This window comes from Gambusia affinis, linkage group LG06, assembly GCF_019740435.1.
Source record: "Gambusia affinis linkage group LG06, SWU_Gaff_1.0, whole genome shotgun sequence".
Taxonomy (NCBI): Eukaryota; Metazoa; Chordata; class Actinopteri; order Cyprinodontiformes; family Poeciliidae; genus Gambusia; species Gambusia affinis.
Window position 1 is genome coordinate 12877146 of NC_057873.1, and position 19733 is coordinate 12896878.

General features: G+C 36.0%; 1 protein-coding gene across 1 annotated transcript; it reads right to left on the reverse strand.

Moving 5' to 3' along the window:
* Nucleotides 1–1986: 1986 nt before the first annotated feature.
* LOC122833060 (von Willebrand factor A domain-containing protein 5A-like) lies at nucleotides 1987–18424 on the reverse strand. The gene is made up of 24 exons (XM_044120360.1): nucleotides 18301–18424; nucleotides 17503–17565; nucleotides 17163–17365; nucleotides 16854–17076; nucleotides 16594–16760; nucleotides 16389–16503; nucleotides 16112–16287; nucleotides 15537–15625; nucleotides 15216–15360; nucleotides 14954–15033; nucleotides 14756–14870; nucleotides 14497–14655; nucleotides 14274–14377; nucleotides 12865–13094; nucleotides 10371–10412; nucleotides 9703–9735; nucleotides 8354–8386; nucleotides 7280–7420; nucleotides 6605–6637; nucleotides 5224–5253; nucleotides 4337–4341; nucleotides 3710–3970; nucleotides 2467–2590; nucleotides 1987–2358 (listed from the first exon to the last, which is right to left on the reverse strand). Exons 2-24 carry the CDS (start codon nucleotides 17543–17545, stop codon nucleotides 2279–2281), a joined length of 2631 nt encoding a protein of 876 aa, XP_043976295.1. The 5' UTR covers nucleotides 17546–17565; nucleotides 18301–18424; the 3' UTR covers nucleotides 1987–2278.
* Nucleotides 18425–19733: the final 1309 nt, after the last annotated feature.

The window sequence follows — 19733 nt, forward strand, 5'->3', positions numbered from 1 at the left end:
AAAACTATTATGAGTAAAGCTCATATAACCAAAAAACCTAATGAAAAGATCAAAGATGATGAAGGAAATCAACCAGTAAAGGAGACATTCAAAATTGTCACACCTGCACCTCATTTAGCAGCAGCAGCAAAAGATAAAATTACCTCAACAACAAAAGTCTTGCCCTCCACAGTACCTTCAAAAACCACTCCAACTCGAAATTTAGCCACTAAATCAACAACCTTAATAAAAATGACAACGCCCTCAAAAGATCTTACAACACCAAGAGTTTTGAATAAAAACGTGATTACCAGACGTGACCAAATTGTGACACCTATAACACTAAAACAAACCACCGCACAAACAAAAGTTAGCAAAGTAATTGAATCATATACTGACATATCACTCATATACTGACAAAAAGCCTTTCACATTTTCAGGTCAGCAATGACTTGCCTCCAGATAGGAGACATTTCCCATCAATAATATGATTTTAGCATCACTTAGCATAGTGAAGTTCTTCTGTCTCCCACCACCAGCACTGGGACAGGGCCTACAATCAACATGATCATGGATCACACACACACACACAAACATTCAATTTTGTTTGCACAAATTTCCATCACCTTTTCACTGCTGAACTGAACCCATGTCTGAGGATTTCTTGCTGAGCATCAATACTTTATTAAATTGCTTACAGAACACAATCAGCTGACTGGCATCTTCACTGCTTCAAAGTTTGTTTAAAGTTTAATAATTTTACACCACAAAGAGCAGGAAAATGAAAGTGAAGTCTGTATCTGTTTTCGACAATTGAGCCGAGGGGTTTCAGATCTATAACAGTAGAAGAAAAGAGAGCAGTGCTTCATTCACCTCAATTAGTAGATCTTCAGAAAGTAATCATAACATTAGTATTGGCTAAGAGCACAGACTGTTTCCAACTTCGTACATGTCTCTTGGTTCTGGTGCTGTGAGTGTCCACTTGTCAAGGCTTCGACATGGAAACCATTCTCAGACTGAGGATGATGGTATTGACGTCTTATATGGTTTACAAAATATTCAGCTTTGTGTAATCGTCTTGGGGAACAATAAAAGGAATGGAACATTCCATAATTCACAGCTTACCCATTCCATGTACGTTTAGCTAGAAACACCATTAAAACTTTAAAATGTAGCCATGTACTTCAACTACTGTTTATTTAAGCTTTGTCCTATCTTTTTCAAATTTCATGAAACCTTTCAAGTTTTATGCTCAGGCCTCAGAAAACCCCCCCAGAAAAACACTAGTTTTTGCAGTTTTGTGAAATACATCTACTTCAATGCAACCAAAAAACCCGTTGTCAAAAATGTATTTATTTTTTTCTCCAAATTGATGTTTCCATGATTTAAATTTCCCTCCGTAATTTCATTAAGCACATCTCTATGCTTGTGAGAAGAGACCCACCAATATGGATTTACATTTTATCTGTTGAAAATAAATCACATTGTCTCTGGACTTAATATTTTAAGGATGAAGCCATGATGAGGTTTTCTCAAACTAAGAGTTTTCAATTTGTTTGAAATGAATTTTGCTTCATTTTATTCACTTAATCTTTTTAATTTAAGAGAATTTTGGGCCTAACATTAAAATCTCAGCAACTCTAATTTCCTGATTGGTTAAATGTCAGTAAAATCCTCTCTGTCTGATATGGTAGCTTGCAATATACTCATACCCCAAAAACCTGTCCATATTTTGTCACCAGGAATCCTTTCTCTCATGGCAATATGGATGTGCATTACAAATTAGCTAAGGGTATAAATGTTAACAGTGCTTGGTATCATGTTTGGTAAACACTTGTATCCATTTAAATAAGCCAAAAGTACAGCCAGGTATTCACCTGCATGCTTCGTGCAGTTTTTCACATGAGAGTGGTATGTATGACAGGGCAATTCATGTGTGTGTGGCAGGTGGGGTTGGAGTCAGTCTTGTCAAGCAAAATTACAAAAACATGGATAAAAAAAAAATAATTATTGGCATTCTTTTTTATTTTTATGCATTTATTCATTTATTACATGAACATATTGTTTCAGTAAAACTGGTTAAAATCCATATGCTGAAAGTTTAAGTATAAAGCTATGCTCCATGGCTTCTTTTTTATGCATATAGTGTAAATATCTAAAGGCATGCTGGCAGATTCTTGGTTAAATTTTGCAAAAAGAAAATAAAGTCCTAAGCTTGTTCTTGGTCATCAACAACTTCAGTGTTTTCCTTCCTGCACTGAGGTGCTTCCATAGTAGAGCTGAAGCCTGTCGGTAAACCTCAGAGCCCCAGAGCTTCTTTCTTCACGCCGCAACCCAGCAGTGTATTTCCAGCTTCAACACACTCCGACACACATGGAGCTGAAGGAAAGAAAAGATTCACTAGTATTATTTTTGCATCTAGTTGTACCTTCTGTTTTAAACGCATCATGGTGAACGTAACAGTTCCCTGCTGAATATGTGTGTTACCGTTTTGAGCTTTAATCCATGATGCGGCCTTCATAGACAGAAGCTCCCACTCCTCCTTTGCATCCATCTTAAAACCATGAAGCCAAATCAGAGCCAGAATGGACGCCCACACTTCATTGTTGACCTAATTAGCAGAGAGAGACGAAACAGAAAACAGGATCATGCCATGTTGGCATGATATTTAATTGCAAGTTGTTTCAGATATTGCATTAAAGCCACGTTATGCAACTTTTTTGGAAAAAGTGTTTTATATATTTGTTAAAATTGTCAATGTCACGACAGTATGGCATGAGACAGATAATTTGTCAAAGAAATAACATCAAGCTCCTTCCAATGCAACCATAGCAAGTTGCAGAAGTGCACTGCTCCTGTTAAAAAGCAACCAGTTGGAGCCAGGAGGAAGATATTAGTGCTGTGGATCAGGCTCACTGCTCAAGTGGGAAGATGTGAGTAACAAGTACACGATGTTGATTGACAGCATCAATATCTTTCTCCTTGCTCTGCTGGGTTGTTTTTGACCCAAAGCAGTGCAACAATGGGAGGAGGCAGATTATCTATCTCACACTATAACATAGCAACAGTCATAACCAATATGTAAAAAAAAACACAAAAAAACATTTAATAAAAATGACATTCTGCAGCTTTAAATTCCATCATTGTCGCTTGTAAACTTTACTATTCATTATTATTACTGTACAAGAAAATAATGATACTTATGCTACTCTGTATTTTGCTGACTATTTTCAGTTTGGCGGTTATTCTTTAAATATCCAGTCTGGTGTGTGTTAAAGATTACCAGTTTGGTTTCATATGCTTGATATTGAAGATTAACTCCATATCAATTCTCTGTTTACAGCTCAACATTAAAACATGGTTGTTGACTCAGTCGCCGCACAGGAACAAGGTTCTCGGTTCAAATCCCTGGAGACTTTCTGTGTTGAGTTTCTATGTTCTCCATGAAGGTTTTCTTTCTTGGCACTACAACATTTCCCACAATACAAATACCTGGATGGTAAGACAAATGGCCTTCAAGTTGTTCTCAGGTGTGAGTGAATGACTGCATGTTTGTTTTTCCTTCATTTTACTCATTACTCCTGCAAATGAACTTAAACTTCCCTAAGTGCAAGCAACCATAAAAATTATTGAGCCAACTTTGAAAATTAATGGACAGAGTGATAATTATTTGTACTACCTACAATGTTACTTCCCATTTTCTTATATTAAGTGTTAGTTTAGAACCCACCGACTGTGGCTTTGCCTTTTCCACTTGTTCGCTGGTCTTTCCCAGCACAGCAGCCAGATTTGCATCAAGCATCCAGCAGCCAGATGCTTTCTGCAGGGACACCAGCTGCAGCAGAGGGTCTTTACTGGGTAGCACAGCTTTTGGCTCACTGGATTCTTCCTGAAAGTCTTGTAGCATGTCACCTGTGGCATAAAACAGGTACAATAAAAGTCTTAGCTCTTGTCTTATGATGAAACAAAAGTGAGTTTTGTTACAATAATTCTGTAAATTTCACTCAAGTACTTATGAAAACAAATCATTTCAATCCTGTTGCCAAATATTGTAACAACACAATTACAACTACTTTTTGAAGACACTATTCTTTCATCTTCTTCATAGCAATGTCCTCTCTGTGAGTGTTAATATATCAACAACTAAAAACACAATGTACATCAAAAAGTAAATATAGTGGGCAGTGAAAGTCTGGCCCAGTAGGGTAACTATATTATGTGCATGTAGAATTTGCATGGATAACTCGCCTGTAGTTCCAGGAGCATCTCGAAGTTCTGCACTGCTCCCAGTTTATCAAAGTATAAAATTTAAAGTCTTATTGTCTGAAAAGCACTTAAGAGTTGTGACCTTATGTACCAGAACTACAAGAGGTGAGGCAGCATTAGTTCTTATGCTGCTCAGTCCTCTAAACAATTGCCTGACAACAAGAGATGTACAAAAACTGTTGACCCCCAAACAAGGACAGAAAACATTACCATTTACTTCAGCCCATCTGGATTTTTCACAAGTATTCCAGATTCCTTTCACAGGAACCTAGCATGGTAGGTTAATTACTTACTCTAAAATGCCCCAAATGTATACTTGCATTGTTGTCTGTTCAATGTGTCTGTGACTTGACCAGTAGGGCTGTATAATTATATCGAGTCTACCATTTTTATCGATTTTTTTCCACCCTCAGAAGGTATCGATTTTTCATCTGCCAGTATTGATACGTTAAACCATAGGGGTCAATAGGCTTATACCGTCTTTTTAACATGTTTGGTTTGTGACAGCGTAGCAGCAAGACCCCGCCTCCCCCAATCTCACTTTCAACTTGTGCTTAAAGTGCCCATTATAAACTACACACCAGGTTTTTAAATGTGTTAATAGGCCAAGTAAAACCAGAGTTATGCTAAAATAAGTAAACCATATTGGTGCAAATGTCAGAGAATACCGGCTTTTCCAGTTATGTGAAAGAGATGAGTTTCCAAACATAAAAAAATGCAACGCAACATTAGATTACTTTGTTTTTGGAAATCTCAACTCTTCAATTACTAACAATGGGCTGTATTTTGTTGCCAAGAAACAAAATACAATACTATCACAATCTGATCGTATTGTGATCAGATTATCATATTGTATCTTGAGATTATTGTATCACTACACCCCTACTGACCAGTGAAGATAAACATCAGTACTCTGTGACCATATATGGTAAAACTGGCGAAAAAAATGAATGGATATGGTTATGAAAGTACACTTACATGACTGTGGCATATCAAAATTTTCACATGCTGAAAAAGAAAACAAAATTAGAAATAAAGGTAGACATTCAAAATTTAAAAAATAATAATAAAAAGCTCAGTGTACAAGTAAATCGGCATGTATGCATATGTTCATGGCGCCATACACCAGAAAGTAAGGTCTTAAGAATAAATCAAAGAAGGTGTCTGAGATCTTATCTCTATTAAGTTTTATGCCTGAAAAAGGGTCAATCCAAGTATATATCCATGTTTTTCAGTTGCCGTTTCAATGTTTATTTGTTGATGGACCAGCTCTTTTTAATTAACCAAAAGTGGTGGAGCATCGTAAAACATCATAGCTAGATCAGAATAAATAAAAAAAGGAGTGAGATTGTGACATTTCATTCCAACAATTTCTTTCAGACTAGGTTACTGAGGGCTTAATTTTATCTTTACCAAAACAATATGACTAAATGTGAACTAAAAATAACCTATGAAGTAAATATGTAAATTTTCACTTTAAACAAATGACTAAGGGAGTCTGACTATGTAAGGTAATCTCAGTGTAAAAGTACACAAACTTTTTTTCACCCCACTGTTGCCAACTCACAGACTTTTTTGCTATATTTAGCGACATTTCAAAAATAATAATAAAAAAAAAAATATTTCAGCCAAAATCAAAATTGGCAGGTCAGGCTTTTTAAAGATTGGTAACCAGGAATTGGCCAGAAAACTGCAATTGGTGCAGCCCTAAACATATTCATGACATTCTTTGATTAAATAAATTTCTCTTTACCAAAACAATATGACTAAATGTAAACTAAAAATAACCTATAAAGTTTAAATGTTCACTTTAAACAAATGACTGAGGGAGTCTGACTATGTAAGGTAATCTCAGTGTTAAAGTACACAAACTTTTTTTCAGTAAAATATTTAAAGAAATTCGTATCATGTGAACGACGGTAAGTAAAATACATGCTACTGATTTGGACAATATAATTAAAGCACATACTGTGGCTGTGCAGCAAATCATTGATTGTTTAATTTCTGTTCCATTTGTGTCAAATGTTATTCAAGACTTGTCTTACATTATTACTGATGGTGAAATGAAATGAAATGAAATGAAATGAAATTTATTCGAACATGATACAAATATAAAAATAAAATAGTGCACAGTAACAAGAAGTGCATAAGAAAGAAGAGAAAATACAGATTTTTTGTTTCAGTTAACATATCATGCTCAAAATGGGGTAGGAAGAAGTGAGAACTTATAAACTCCTACCCCTAAACACTTGAGACTTTAGAGTCCTACTGTCATTAAAAAAAAAAAAAAAATGTGGTAAATGTGGCCCAAGTATATAGTGAAAATGTTAAGTGACAGTGAGTTAGAGTTTTTCCTTACGCATTGGTACACATCCTTGGATACGATACATTCCTACACAGAAACACAGAGAGACATAAACAAAAAATAGAGTTCTAAGATTGTGACATTTCATTCCAATAACTGTTTTCAGACTAATTTTTATTTTGGTTAATATGACACTGAATACCATTTAGACACATTCAGGATGTATTCAGAATATGCTCAGATTGAATCTCTAATGCCAAATGTAAAATTCACTTAACCTGTTTTAATCAACAGGACTGGGCTTCAGTAAGTTTATCTCTACATTTTCTGATTTTTACCTCTGTCTATGCATAGTTAAATTAACTGCATAGTTATCCATAGGTTTTTTACTATGCAGTTATCCCATCTATGCAGGGATAACTGCATAGATGGAGGTACAAATCAGAAAAAACTCAAAACTTTAAAAAAGAAATACAAATCTGTAAAAACTAAAAACTTTAAAAAAACCCCAAATAAATAAAAATCTGTAAAAACTAAAAGTTTTTTATATAAAGCGATTTTGCAGAGTACAAGTAAATCGGCATGTATGCATATGTTCATGGCGCCATACACCAGAAAGTAAAGTCTTAAGAATAAATCAAAGGTGTCTGAGATCGTATTTCTATTAAGTTTTATGCCTGAAAAAGGGTCAATTTTATATATATATTTTTCAAAGAGGTAATAACATACGGCGGCACAGTTGCGCTCTTGGTAGTAGAGGTTTTGCCTTGCGGCAAGAACGTTCTTGGTCCGATTCCCGGCCGGGGATCCTTCTGTATCGAGTTTCCATGTTCTCCCTGTGCATGCGTGGGTTCTCTCCGGGTTCTCCGGCTTCCTCCCACAGTCCAAAAACATGACTGTCAGGTTAATTGGTTTCTCTAAATTCTCCCTAGGTGTGAGTGTGTGTGTGAATGGTTGTTTGTCTTGTATGTCTTTGTGTTGCCCTGTGACAGACTGGCGACCTGTCCAGGGTGAACCCCGCCTCTCGCCCGGGACGCAGCTGGAGATAGGTACCAGCAACCCTCCCGACCCCGTTAAGGGAAGAAGGGTGTAAAGAAAATGGATGGATGGATGGATGGGTAATAACATACATAAAAACTTAAATTTTGGGTCCTATTGTTTCCCTTCATATTTTATGCCACTGGAATTATCATTTTTTTCCCACTGTTTTGCCAACAACGTCCACGTATATTTCCCTTAATTTATACCTGATCCACTGCAGGCTCAGTTAAATTGTCTACAGGATGTTAAAAAGAATGGTTAACTCTAAACTGACTGGATAAATACAAAACTGAAATTATTGTGTTTAGTCTGGGCAAACAGACTTCTGTGAATTTCATTCCAACAATTTCTTTCAGGCTAGGTTACTGAGGGCTTAATTTTATCTTTACCAAAACAATATGACTAAATGTGAACTAAAATAACCTATGAAGTTTAAATGTTCACTTTAAACAAATGACTGAGGGAGTCTGACTATGTAAGGTAATCTCAGTGTTAAAGTACACAAACTTTTTTTCAGTAAAATATTTAAAGAAATTCGTATCATGTGAACGACTGTAAGTAAAATACACGCTACTGATTTGGACAATATAATTAAAGCACATACTGTGGCTGTGCAGCAAATCATTGATTGTTTAATTTCTGTTCCATTTGTGTCAAATGTTATTCAAGAGTTGTTATTATTACTGTAATTATTACTGATGGTAAATGTGGCCCAAGTATATAGTGAAAATGTTAAGTGACAGTGAGAGAGTTTTTACTTACGCATTGGTGCACGTCTTTGGATACGATTCATTGCTACACAGAAACACAGAGAGACATAAAAAAAAATACAGTTCTAAGATTGTGACATTTCATTCCAATAACTGTTTTCAGACTCAGTTTTATTTTGGTGAATATGACACTGAATACCATTTAGACACATTCAGGATGTATTCAGAATATGCTGAGATTGAATCTCTAATGCCAAATGTAAAATTCACTTAACCTGTTTTAATCAACAGGACTGGGCTTCAGTAAGTTTGTCTCTACATTTTCTGATTTTTACCTCTGTCTATGCATAGTTAAATTAACTGCATAGTTATCCATAGGTTTTTTACTATGCAGTTATCCCATCTATGCAGGGATAACTGCATAGATGGAGGTACAAATCAGAAAAAACTCAAAACTTTAAAAAAGAAATAAAAATCTGTAAAAACTAAAAACTTAAAAAAAAACCCAAATAAATAAAAATCTGTAAAAACTAAAAGTTTTTTATATAAAGCGATTTTGCAGAGTACAAGTAAATCGGCATGTATGCATATGTTCATGGCGCCATACACCAGAAAGTAAAGTCTTAAGAATAAATCAAAGGTGTCTGAGATCGTATTTCTATTAAGTTTTATGCCTGAAAAAGGGTCAATTTTATATATATATTTTTCAAAGAGGTAAGAACATACATAAAAACTTAAATTTTGGGTCCTATTGTTTCCCTTCATATTTTATGCCACTGGGATTATCATTTTTTTCCCCCACTGTTTTGCCAACAACGTCCACGTATATTTCCCTTAATTTATACCTGATCCACTGCAGGCTCAGTTAAACTGTCAACAAGATGTTAAAAAGAATGGTTAACTCCAAACTGACTGGATAAATACAAAACTGAAATTATTGTGTTTAGTCTGGGCAAACAGACTTCTGTGAATTTCATTCCAACAATTTCTTTCAGGCTAGGTTACTGAGGGCTTAATTTTATCTTTACCAAAACAATATGACTAAATGTAAACTAAAAATAACCTATAAAGTTTAAATTTTCACTTTAAACAAATGACTGAGGGAGTCTGACTATGTAAGGTAATCTCAGTGTTAAAGTACACAAACTTTTTTTTCAGTAAAATATTTAAAGAAATTTGTATCATGTGAACGACGGTAAGTAAAATACTTGCTACTGATTTGGACAATATAATTAAAGCACATACTGTGGCTGTGCAGCAAATCATTGATTGTTTAATTTCTGTTCCATTTGTGTCAAATGTTACTCAAGACTTGTTATTATTACTGTAATTATTACTGATGGTAAATGTGGCCCAAGTATATAGTGAAAATGTTAAGTGACAGTGAGAGTTTTTACTTACGCATTGGTGCAAATTTATACAGACATCTATCTCCTACACAGAGACACAGACAGACATAAAAAATACACATTCAGGATGTATTCAGAATATGCTCAGATTGAATCTCTAATCCCAAATGTAAAATTCACTTCACCTGTTTTAATCAACAGGACTGGGCTTCAGTAAGTTTGTCTCTACATTTTCTGATTTTTACCTCCGTCTACAATTCCTCCTTTTTTTTTTTTTTTTTTTTTTTACATAAAACATTGCTTGGAATTGATTGAAACAAACATAAAATTAGTGAGCAAATAATTTGCTGATATATTAATTGTTACAATAATCTAATAATGTTTCTTACCAAAGAAAATAAAATTCAGGTTATGAAATTGTCTTAACTGTTAAGACACAATATAAAACAATAATCTATAAAGCTTAAGGTTTCATTTTAACCACATATGGTTAAAATGGAAGTACACAAACTTGCTGCAGTATATTGTTTAATACATTGGTATCATGTAAACAGCAATGAAAAGTACAATACATGCTATTGTGATTGTTTAAATTCTCTTCCATTTGTGTGAAAATGTAATCAAAATTTGTAATAAACTATTATTGATAATAAATGGTATCCAAGTACAAAGTAATTGTGTTTTTAAGTTGTACCAGTTCCTCCTTAGAGTTTTACTTACCACTAGGTGGTGACCTATAACAAGCTGTAGACCTCCCGCTCCCTAGAACAAAATAAAGGAACACGTTTAAAAAAAAAAAGGAAAGAAAAACTATTATATTTAATCCGAAAAATGTTTTCAGAGAGTTCTATTCTGACTTTTTGAACACACCAACAAATATGTTTTCAAAAGCCCAGAGGACGGATTCAGACAAAGATTAAATCTGATGCTAAATGTAAAGCTGGCCTGGTTTGCTTTTACTAACACAAGTTTGACAGCTTCAATAACAAAAGAACTGTTGAAATTAGTTACAGCTTCTAAATTATTTTAAACTTAAATTCTAATAGTCTGTTAGAATATACTAAATATAAGCCGCTGGAAACATTCTGATGTGAATTCGGGAGTTTTTCTACCTTGGCTCATGTTTCGTTCTTGTTCATGATGTATAGAGTAAGATTCAATATAGATTATAAGTTGAAATATTGTAGTGGAAAAAAATAAAATCAGTATTTGAAACTATTAAAATTAAAAACATTGGAGAAATTGCATGCTTTCCCCCCCTTTTGTGGAATCCATTTTTCTAAATGTAACCAGAAACGACCAGAAATGTACAAAGGAAGATTCAGCGCCAAGTAAAAACAATTACATTAAAATTCATTTGAAATCAAGTTAATTTATTCAGTTGGATTAAGAAAGAATTTGCTACTGCAGTGTCCAAACATATTATATCTGGTGTTCAATATTATCAAACATCGATGGCCGTAACTGACTTAATAGAAGAAATAACCAACGCAACAGATAGTAAGAAACTGGCAGTAGGGATATTTATAGATTTAAAGAAAGCTTTTGATACAATAAATCATGAAATCCTACTTAAAAAATTAGAACGCTATGGAATTAGGGGAGTAGTTTCTGACTGGATGAGGAGTTATTTAAAGAGCCGGAAACAATTTGTGAAATTGGGAGATGTGGAATCTGAGTGGCAGGAGACTGTCTGTGGAGTACCACAAGGATCAGTACTGGGACCAGTTTTATTTAATCTTTATATAAATGATATCAGTAAAGTGTCCAATGTATTAAAATTTATCTTATTCGCTGATGACACAAATATTCTAGCCTCACGAGACAATTTAGAGCATCTTCTCTCAACAGTCACTTCAGAGATTAGTAAGTTAAAGATATGGTTTGACCATAACAAATTATCCCTAAATTTGGACAAGACGAAATTCATGGTCTTTGGGAACTGTTATAAAAATACTGAAATCCAAGTTCAAATAGAGGACGTAACTCTAGAAAGGGTTTTTGCTAATAAGTTCCTTGGTTTAATAGATGACAAAATCAGTTGGAAACCTCATATTCAACATATACAGAGTAAACTCAGTAGAAGTATATCCATATTGGCTAGAGCTAGACATGTATTGAATGCTAAATCACTTCATATTCTATATAACTCTCTGATTTTACCATATCTATCATATTGCTGTGAAGTGTGGGGAGTTAATTACAAGAGCTCTTTACATCCGGTAACCGTCCTACAGAAACGAGCCATTAGAATCATCCATAATGTCGGTTATTATGAGCATACAAACCCGCTCTTCATAATATCCAGAATTCTCAAATTTGACGAGCTTGAAGAATTTAAAATGGCTCAATTTATGTTCAAGGTATCTAAAAAGTTGCTACCTGAGCACATACAGAGCACGTTTTCTGAAAGAGAAGGGGGGTATAACTTAAGGGGTCACTCAAACTTCAAGATCCGCAATTTTAGAACAACAAGAAAAAGCTTCTGTATTTCAATTAAAGGTGTAAAGTTATGGAATAAGTTACATGAAGATTTAAAACAAAGCAATAGTTTAACACAATTCAAAAGAAAGTACAAAGAGGTAATTTTCAATAGATACACACATGGGGACAGAAAGCAATAAGGTGTGTATTGAAGATAACAACTTGGTGTAAGGGTTTAGAAAGATAAACCAGCATAAAATGGGAAAATGTATAGGTAAATATTAGTAACTGTTACTTCTGACTGCCACTTTGATTTTGATTTTTTTTAATGACAGTAGGACTCTAAAGTCTCAAGTGTTTAGGGGTAGGAGTTTATAAGTTCTCACTTCTTCCTACCCCATTTTGAGCATGATATGTTAACTGAAACAAAAAATCTGTATTTTCTCTTCTTTCTTATGCACTTCTTGTTACTGTGCACTATTTTATTTTTATATTTGTATCATGTTCGAATAAATTTCATTTCATTTCAAATTTCATTTCAAACAAAGCCAAACCTTGTTGATTATAATTGATTTGTAAAACCGATAGAGTGCAAAATATGCAAAGGAATGAATACTTTTAATAAATAGTCTATAGAAATTCTGCTTCTTCATCTGAATCATTTCAGACTTAAACTTATTTGATCAGTCTATCATATCAGTTCATATTTGCAGTCAATAGGAGTTTTACTTACCATTTATACTTATTCTAACTCTCTATTAACGATTATTTAAAAATAAAAATCACTCACTTCCAATGAAAGGTGTTGGGACATTTCTGCGCACCAGAGGTCCTTCAACGGACTCGCCGCTGTCTTTGTTAACAGCAATGAAGGCAGTGAAAGAACTGCTCACTCCTGATTGGATACTGAGCTCCACCACCTTCTTCTTCATGTCTTCATCTTTCTGCTCACTTTGTGTCCTCTCCTCAGACTCCAGGGAGCGAATCACAGTACGAGCAGCCAGTCTGTGGACTGTTAATCTACAGACAGGAAGGAAAAACATCTAAAGATGGAGCTCATTCTCTTTCAACATAAAGATTAACTCCTCTATTATGTCTGTTTGCATGCTTTTTCTGTAACATGCCCCTTTTTTTCTTTAGGATATGGCCAATCTTCACTTATATTTCCTCATGCACCTTCTTTATTCTTCCAAACGTTTTTTGTAAACTCAAACAACCACCTGGTCAATTTAGAAGCGGAGAAAGGAAGAAATGAAGAAATTAAAACCAGCACTGTAAATAAATAGCATCCTTCATTATATGGCTACACCTTGAGATCCTGACTATGAACACGACAAAAACACATCAGATACATCGGACAACTCCTGATCACACTGGGTTTCCCCACCACAGCAACTCCGATACCCACAGAAACGGACTCGTTTCCTCAACCTCAACCTCAACCTGACGATGAGGTTTGCAGATGCAAACCTGCAAACTGATGTAGTCAAGTATTAAAACAGTCTGGTTGCCACCCAAACAGGCACCAATGAAATTCAGGCCACAATTCATGAGAACTGCATCTGAAGAGAAAGCCCTGAAGATGTCCAAGAACCCGTGCTGCTCAGAGAGAACATGCAAGCTCCATGCAGAAGGACCCCAGGACTGTCTTGCTGCAAGGCAACAGTGCCAGCAACTCCACCACTGTGCAGCCCCTCTGCTAATAATGTCTAGTTGACAAATCTTGAACCATACACCTTGGCTGCAAATTTTCTGCCATTTAAGAGACTTCAAAATGTCCAAAAATCTTGAAGATTACACAGGGAAACAGGACATGGAGCCCCTCTAAAAATAACTTGACAAAAAGGGAACACTTTATATTGCAAAGTTTTTGAGAAACAAGTAAATATTAAAACACATGGTTTCCGTGACAATCGTCTGACTTACACAAATACAATACAGGTATTGCCTTAAAACAATGATCTAAGCCAGGGGTGTCAAACTCCAGTCCTCGAGGGCCGCAGTCCTGCTGTTTTTAGATGTGCCACAGGTACAAAACACTGGAATGAAATGGCTTAATTACCTCCACCTTGTGTAGATCAGTTCTCCAGAGCCTTAATTATTCTATTCAGGTGTGCTGCAGCAGAGGCACATCTAAAAGTTGCAGGACTGCGGCCCTCGAGGACTGGAGTTTGACACCCCTGATCTAAGCTGTTTTACCCAGAGTCCTCTGCAGGTTTGAGATTGAAGTGCAGCTGGCTATGAGAGGGATGACCTGCCAGGCTGTACTTCACTGTCACACTGCCATCTGCTTCCTCTGAACTCTGTAAAAATTATTTGATTTGGAGGAAGAAAAATATATATATGTATATAGTATGATTTAAATCTCACCAGTGAAGTTTAAAATGATACTTAAGGAGGAAACAGACAGAAGTGACCCTACCTGTAGAGTTAGCTGAGCATAAATCAGTGACCTTTGACCCTGAAAAATAGTTGTAATGGGTGGAGAGAGAACGGTGGTGGACACTCCCTTTGGTAAATCCCAAGAGACAGAAATGTCCTCCACAACCGGCTGCAGTGCAAACTTGAGTGACTGCATCGCCTGTGATTCAAACATTAGTTGTGAAATTATTTACTTTTACTATCATCACATTCTGATGAGCTGGTGAATTTTTATTTTTTTCCAGAAATTTTGTTTTTACTTTTGGTTGCATCCTGTCAGCCCCAGTGATGAACTGAGCGTGACCTCCACCCTCTTTGGCCATCCCGTTGATGAGAGCAGAGCTGGCTCCTTCTCCAATCCCAAAAGAGAAACACCTAAAATACAAGAGTTTGATTTCTAACTCACAATGACATCAGAACATGAACCAGACTGAGAATCTGTGTGTTTATGGTTCCACCTGTGGGAGCCTGCATTCTTCTTAACAAGATCAGTAACTTCTTTGGTGTTTCCAACCTCTCCGTCAGTGAAGACAAACAACTGGGGGAGGAGATGTAAATGAGGTTGGGTGAAAACAAGTTTGTCAAACATTCCAGAAATGAGTGAAGCAGTAGGAGTCATTGTGGTGAACAACCACATTGTTCATTTTACATAGATATGATAAAGCTGATTATTTGCTGGTGCAACTTCTAGAGTTGGTGCAATAAAAGTGTATATCTGACCTGTCGAGGATGTTTGGGAATGCAGGCTTGGCTGTAAATGTGTTTGAGAGGCTGAAGAATTTCTGTTCCTCCAAGATCATCTCCCATTTTTTCAACCTTATTCAGAGCCTTCTTCATGGTCTTCTCACTATACTCCACACTCTTACTGCCATTAAGAACAATACAACCAATACTCCAAAAAAGAAAATCATACTGAATAAAATATAAAGAAACAACACTTTCACATGAGCTCTTGAGTAGATATTAAGGAAAGTTAGGGACTAGTACATTTTTTCTTTTTTGAGTAGTAGTCGATAAGGGAAAGACTTAGATGACACTCACGGGAAGATGTGCTCAAAGGAGGAACCAAAACTGTAAATGTTGAAGTAGCAGCCCATTGGTAAACTCTTCAACAGGAGCAGCAGAGTGTCCTAAAGAAAGACAAAATATCAGGAGCTGAAAGAGTTTTTTTTACATCAGGAATGCCAATTACTTTATGACAAAGATTATGGTGGTCATAGTTTCTGACAATGAACCTTCATAAAGAAGTCCTGAACAGAAAAAACGACTGCTTGGTTAAAAGTCTATATAATACCAAGTGACAAAATTGCTAGATTTCTAGTTTTGACAATGGTATTCAATATAATAAATTTTTTAAACAATTGTTTCAGTGTGCCAAAAGTTTGATTTTGTTCTAACCCTTCTCAGATAAGTTTTTAAATGGAAAACTTATTCTAATTATTCAAACTTAAAACACTTTCTGCATTAAATAAAATGGGCAGTCATGAACTCTACACAGAAATGTTGCTGCCATGAGGACGTCGGTGCCCTCATAGACCAGTTGAATTTCATTTAAGAGCTTTTGGGGAGACAGTTAAGGGGTTAAAAAAACCTTTAAAACTTGAATAAATAAATACCCGTGCACTGCTAATGCGAGTTTCTTGCGGTGTGCTGTTGTTCATGCGGCAGCCCATACTTCCTGATCGATCCATCAAGAACACAAACTCTCCACAGGTGGCGAGTGATGACATCACTGATTGGGGGAACTCAGGGTAAAGGCTAACCATCACCACTGGGTCACCCATCAGAGAGCCTGGGACATGTTGGAGATGGAAAAAAAAACAAAAACAAACATGAACCTCTTGATACTCTAACATTTAATAATCAGTAAGACCTTAAGTAATCCGTTCTCACCAGGTTTGGCAGAGGCCTGTCCTGCCTCCACCACAGCAGAGGGCTGGTGGGTGTCTTTGTAATAAATCAGTAGCTCAATGTCTCTGTCAAACTTGTGTCCTCCACCCAACTTCACCTATAATTCAAAAACAAAAATAAGAAAACTAAAGTGATTTATCTTGTTCATAGTAACTACATCCAGCAGTAAAATCAGCTCTCTACCCACCGTGGCTTGAGTTTGATCAGCGTTGAGATACTGAAGAGGCTCCAGAGAGCAACTGGACTCTATTTTAGAGACTGGACGAGGAGAGGACACTCTGGCAGAGAAGGACAGACTGTAGGGCACCAGAGAGGCTGGTACTGAGGTCACCTGGACACTGGGACCTTCACTACCTGGAAACAACATGAGAGAAAACTGGGAGTCATTTAGTTTGTAATTAAAATGTAAATCAGTGCATCCATCCATCCATTGGCTGGTTTTCCTACCCTGAGGTTGGTATCGAGGGTTGAGCACAGCAGGCAGACAGAACCTCAACCCATCATCAGCCTGCACAGCCAGCTCAGTGACGTACTCCAGCCTGATGGAGGCGCTCTCTCCTGGAGGCAGCCTGCCCACTTTCAGAGAGAAAATATCTGGACTCTGCTCACTCTCCTCCAACAGGAAGGCCTGCTGACCGGAGCTCAGGGCATCATCATACTCCTCCTGAGCCTGCAGTCCACATGAAGCATGTCAGCAATGTTCACTTTTCTGTGTTTCAGCTTCTTTATAGAGAAGACATCTTTGTTCCAGCTCACCTGCTGTTTCTCCTTCACCTCAGCTACAATGTGTGTTTTTCCAATCTGAGCACTGAAATGACACACAGCAGCATCTCCAGGCAGAGGGAAGACAAACACAGCCTCTAGAGGTTTGTCCTCCTTGTTCTCATAGTTCAGAGTGGAGACCAGAGTAGCTACATGGTCCTTCACCTCCAGTTGAGCATCAATGCTCTTCAGAGGAACTAAATCAGCAAAAGAAAGATGTGAATGAACCATAGAAATATATCTTATGAGCGTCTTATTACACTTTACAGGTTCTGTGCTAAAAAGACTTTCTGAGAAGAAACCAAGTGTTGTTTGCTTTCTAACGGCTGAGTACCTGGTTCCTTCTTGTCAGTGAGCAGACCACAGCAGTTCACCATTGTACCTGTGAAGCAGACGACTTTGGGGGGAAATGGGTTAAAAAGCTTTAAAGCAGGCAGAAACTTTTTTGTTATATCACAAGCAAACAAACATTTAAAATTAATCAGGAAAAACTTATAAAGGGGACATAACAGTGACGTAAGTATTGCATTTAAAAATCAGATTTAATTACTTTAAATAAATTAATCTTGCACATGGTTGTGTTTTGTGATACATGGAAGTCAAATGTATATGATGAGATAGATATAACAAATATTAGGTCACCCTTACCCCAATATACCACATTATGACATGGGAACTCAAAAAGCACCGCATAGTAGGAATGAGAAGCAATTTCAAATATCGTGGAACTTTGGTATTTAGAGAGTGTCACACCACAAGCATCTCAAAAATATCAGACTTTAGATGAATTTTGGGAAGTTAAACAACAGAAACAGATTTTAAGTGAGCAAAAATTTATAGTAAAGTTTTCTTAATTTGTTTGAGACATTGACACTATCAAAATATAGCTACCAAAATAAATATTTTTATTTTAAAATAGTCAGTTAAAAATCTTTTCAAGAAAACGTACATAGTTCAAAAGATGGGCTTGGCTGCATGCAAACCAGGTAACTTGGAAGACTTTCTTAGAAATGCGATGACTCAATTGTATTTGCTTTTACGCCACACCACGGCTGTTTTTGTTTGTGTTGGTCTAAATGCCAGCAAGTGCGTCTGCTCAAATAAACTCAGAAAAGAAGTGAAGAAAGCTTACCAGTGAGGACAGACCCTTCTCACGGAGAAATACAGAATTAGCTGCGTGTTATCCTAAGAGCTTCTGCTCAAACAAGACCAAAACGGCTGTTCCTCTACCCGGAACGCTCGTTTTTCTTATGAGAGCGCACCGGGTGGGTGGAGCATTGATAGCGAAGCCCAGCCTCCTGCATACGTACATTCCGAGAAAATTTATTTTTTACTTCCTTATTCTTTATCAGACTTTACCTCGTTTCCTCTTAAGTGTGTCATGGACTGCAACAACCGATTCACATGAAATGACAAAGCATTCTAAATTATTTGATAACTATTATAAGATAAAGTAAAGCATTGAAATTGAGCTCTGGTCTTACTTTTAAAGACGGCTTCTAACGTTCTTCAGGTTTTGTTTTTAAATGGAAAACTTTTCTATCTTTCAAGTACCTTTCTTGAGTTGACAAAACACAAGAATTTCAATGTGCTTTTATTGTTTATTTGTGCAAATGGCAATAAATTATTTTCTCTCCGTCAGTTTTTAAAAAATCGTCTTCAATCACTATCCAGAGGCAGAAATATTGTGACATATATGACTGACTGTAATTTTTTATTACTTTCTTTATTTTGCATATCCTTAAAAATAGAAAAAAACGTTAAATTAACTACATTAATTACAACAAATTTTTGTAATTAATGTAGTTATTTATATATTTTATAAGTACAAAGTTGCATTTCAAGGCAGCATGTTCATGTGAAAAGAGATCCTTTATTTTCCTCTTCATAATAAAAGTGTAAATTACGGATGATCTTCTACGCTAACAACCTTTAAGCTTGACTGAACCAAAAGGAAATGTATTAATCCAGAATGTGATAACAAAATAATGCAGAGCAGCAAGCCACCTTATATGAAGGTGTGTGCCAATAAAGACAATCTTCTGCTGGAACATTCAGAGTGCAGAAGTACGATGGTTAGACATAATGGTGTCAATATGGAAAGCTGTTTGTGTGTAGTCTGTAACCAATAAGGAAACACAGTGACTGTATCTCTTTTAAAAACTCTATTGTCTTTGATTTCCCTCAGATTATGTGCACTGATTTGTAATATGGGTTTACACAATCCTCTTTTCATTCATCTAAGCCCGTCTACCAGAGTCTTCACTACTGCATCTCTCTGAGCCTTAGTTAAAGACGACCACTTAAACCTTCAATACACTTCAACAACTAACCCAAGCAATCCATATTGGAATCTGATTTTCTTATTTGTTTGTTTTCTGCTTTATATAGGTCTTATTAAATTTAAAGTTTTTGTTTCCAACCACATATCAAAATGTGAAACACAATTTCTGCAATTCACAACATCCAAATAAAGTAGCCTAAAAAGTAAGCATACACATGGGTACTTATTTTGTCTTCTAATAACTCTGACTGCAGAAAAGTGACTGTCCATGTTTGCTTTTA

Bases quoted from the DNA above. Each gene is read 5' to 3' on its own strand.
- LOC122833060 (XM_044120360.1), bottom strand. From the start codon at position 17,545: ATGGTGAACTGCTGTGGTCTGCTCACTGACAAGAAGGAACCAG. The intron at 14,378-14,496 runs GTAGGGTCACTT...TAATTTTTACAG, and splicing joins ATGCTCAGCTAACTCTACAG to AGTTCAGAGGAAGCAGATGG. The intron at 8,387-9,702 runs GTAAGTAAAAAC...GTTTCTGTGTAG, and splicing joins GTATAAATTTGCACCAATGC to CAATGAATCGTATCCAAAGA.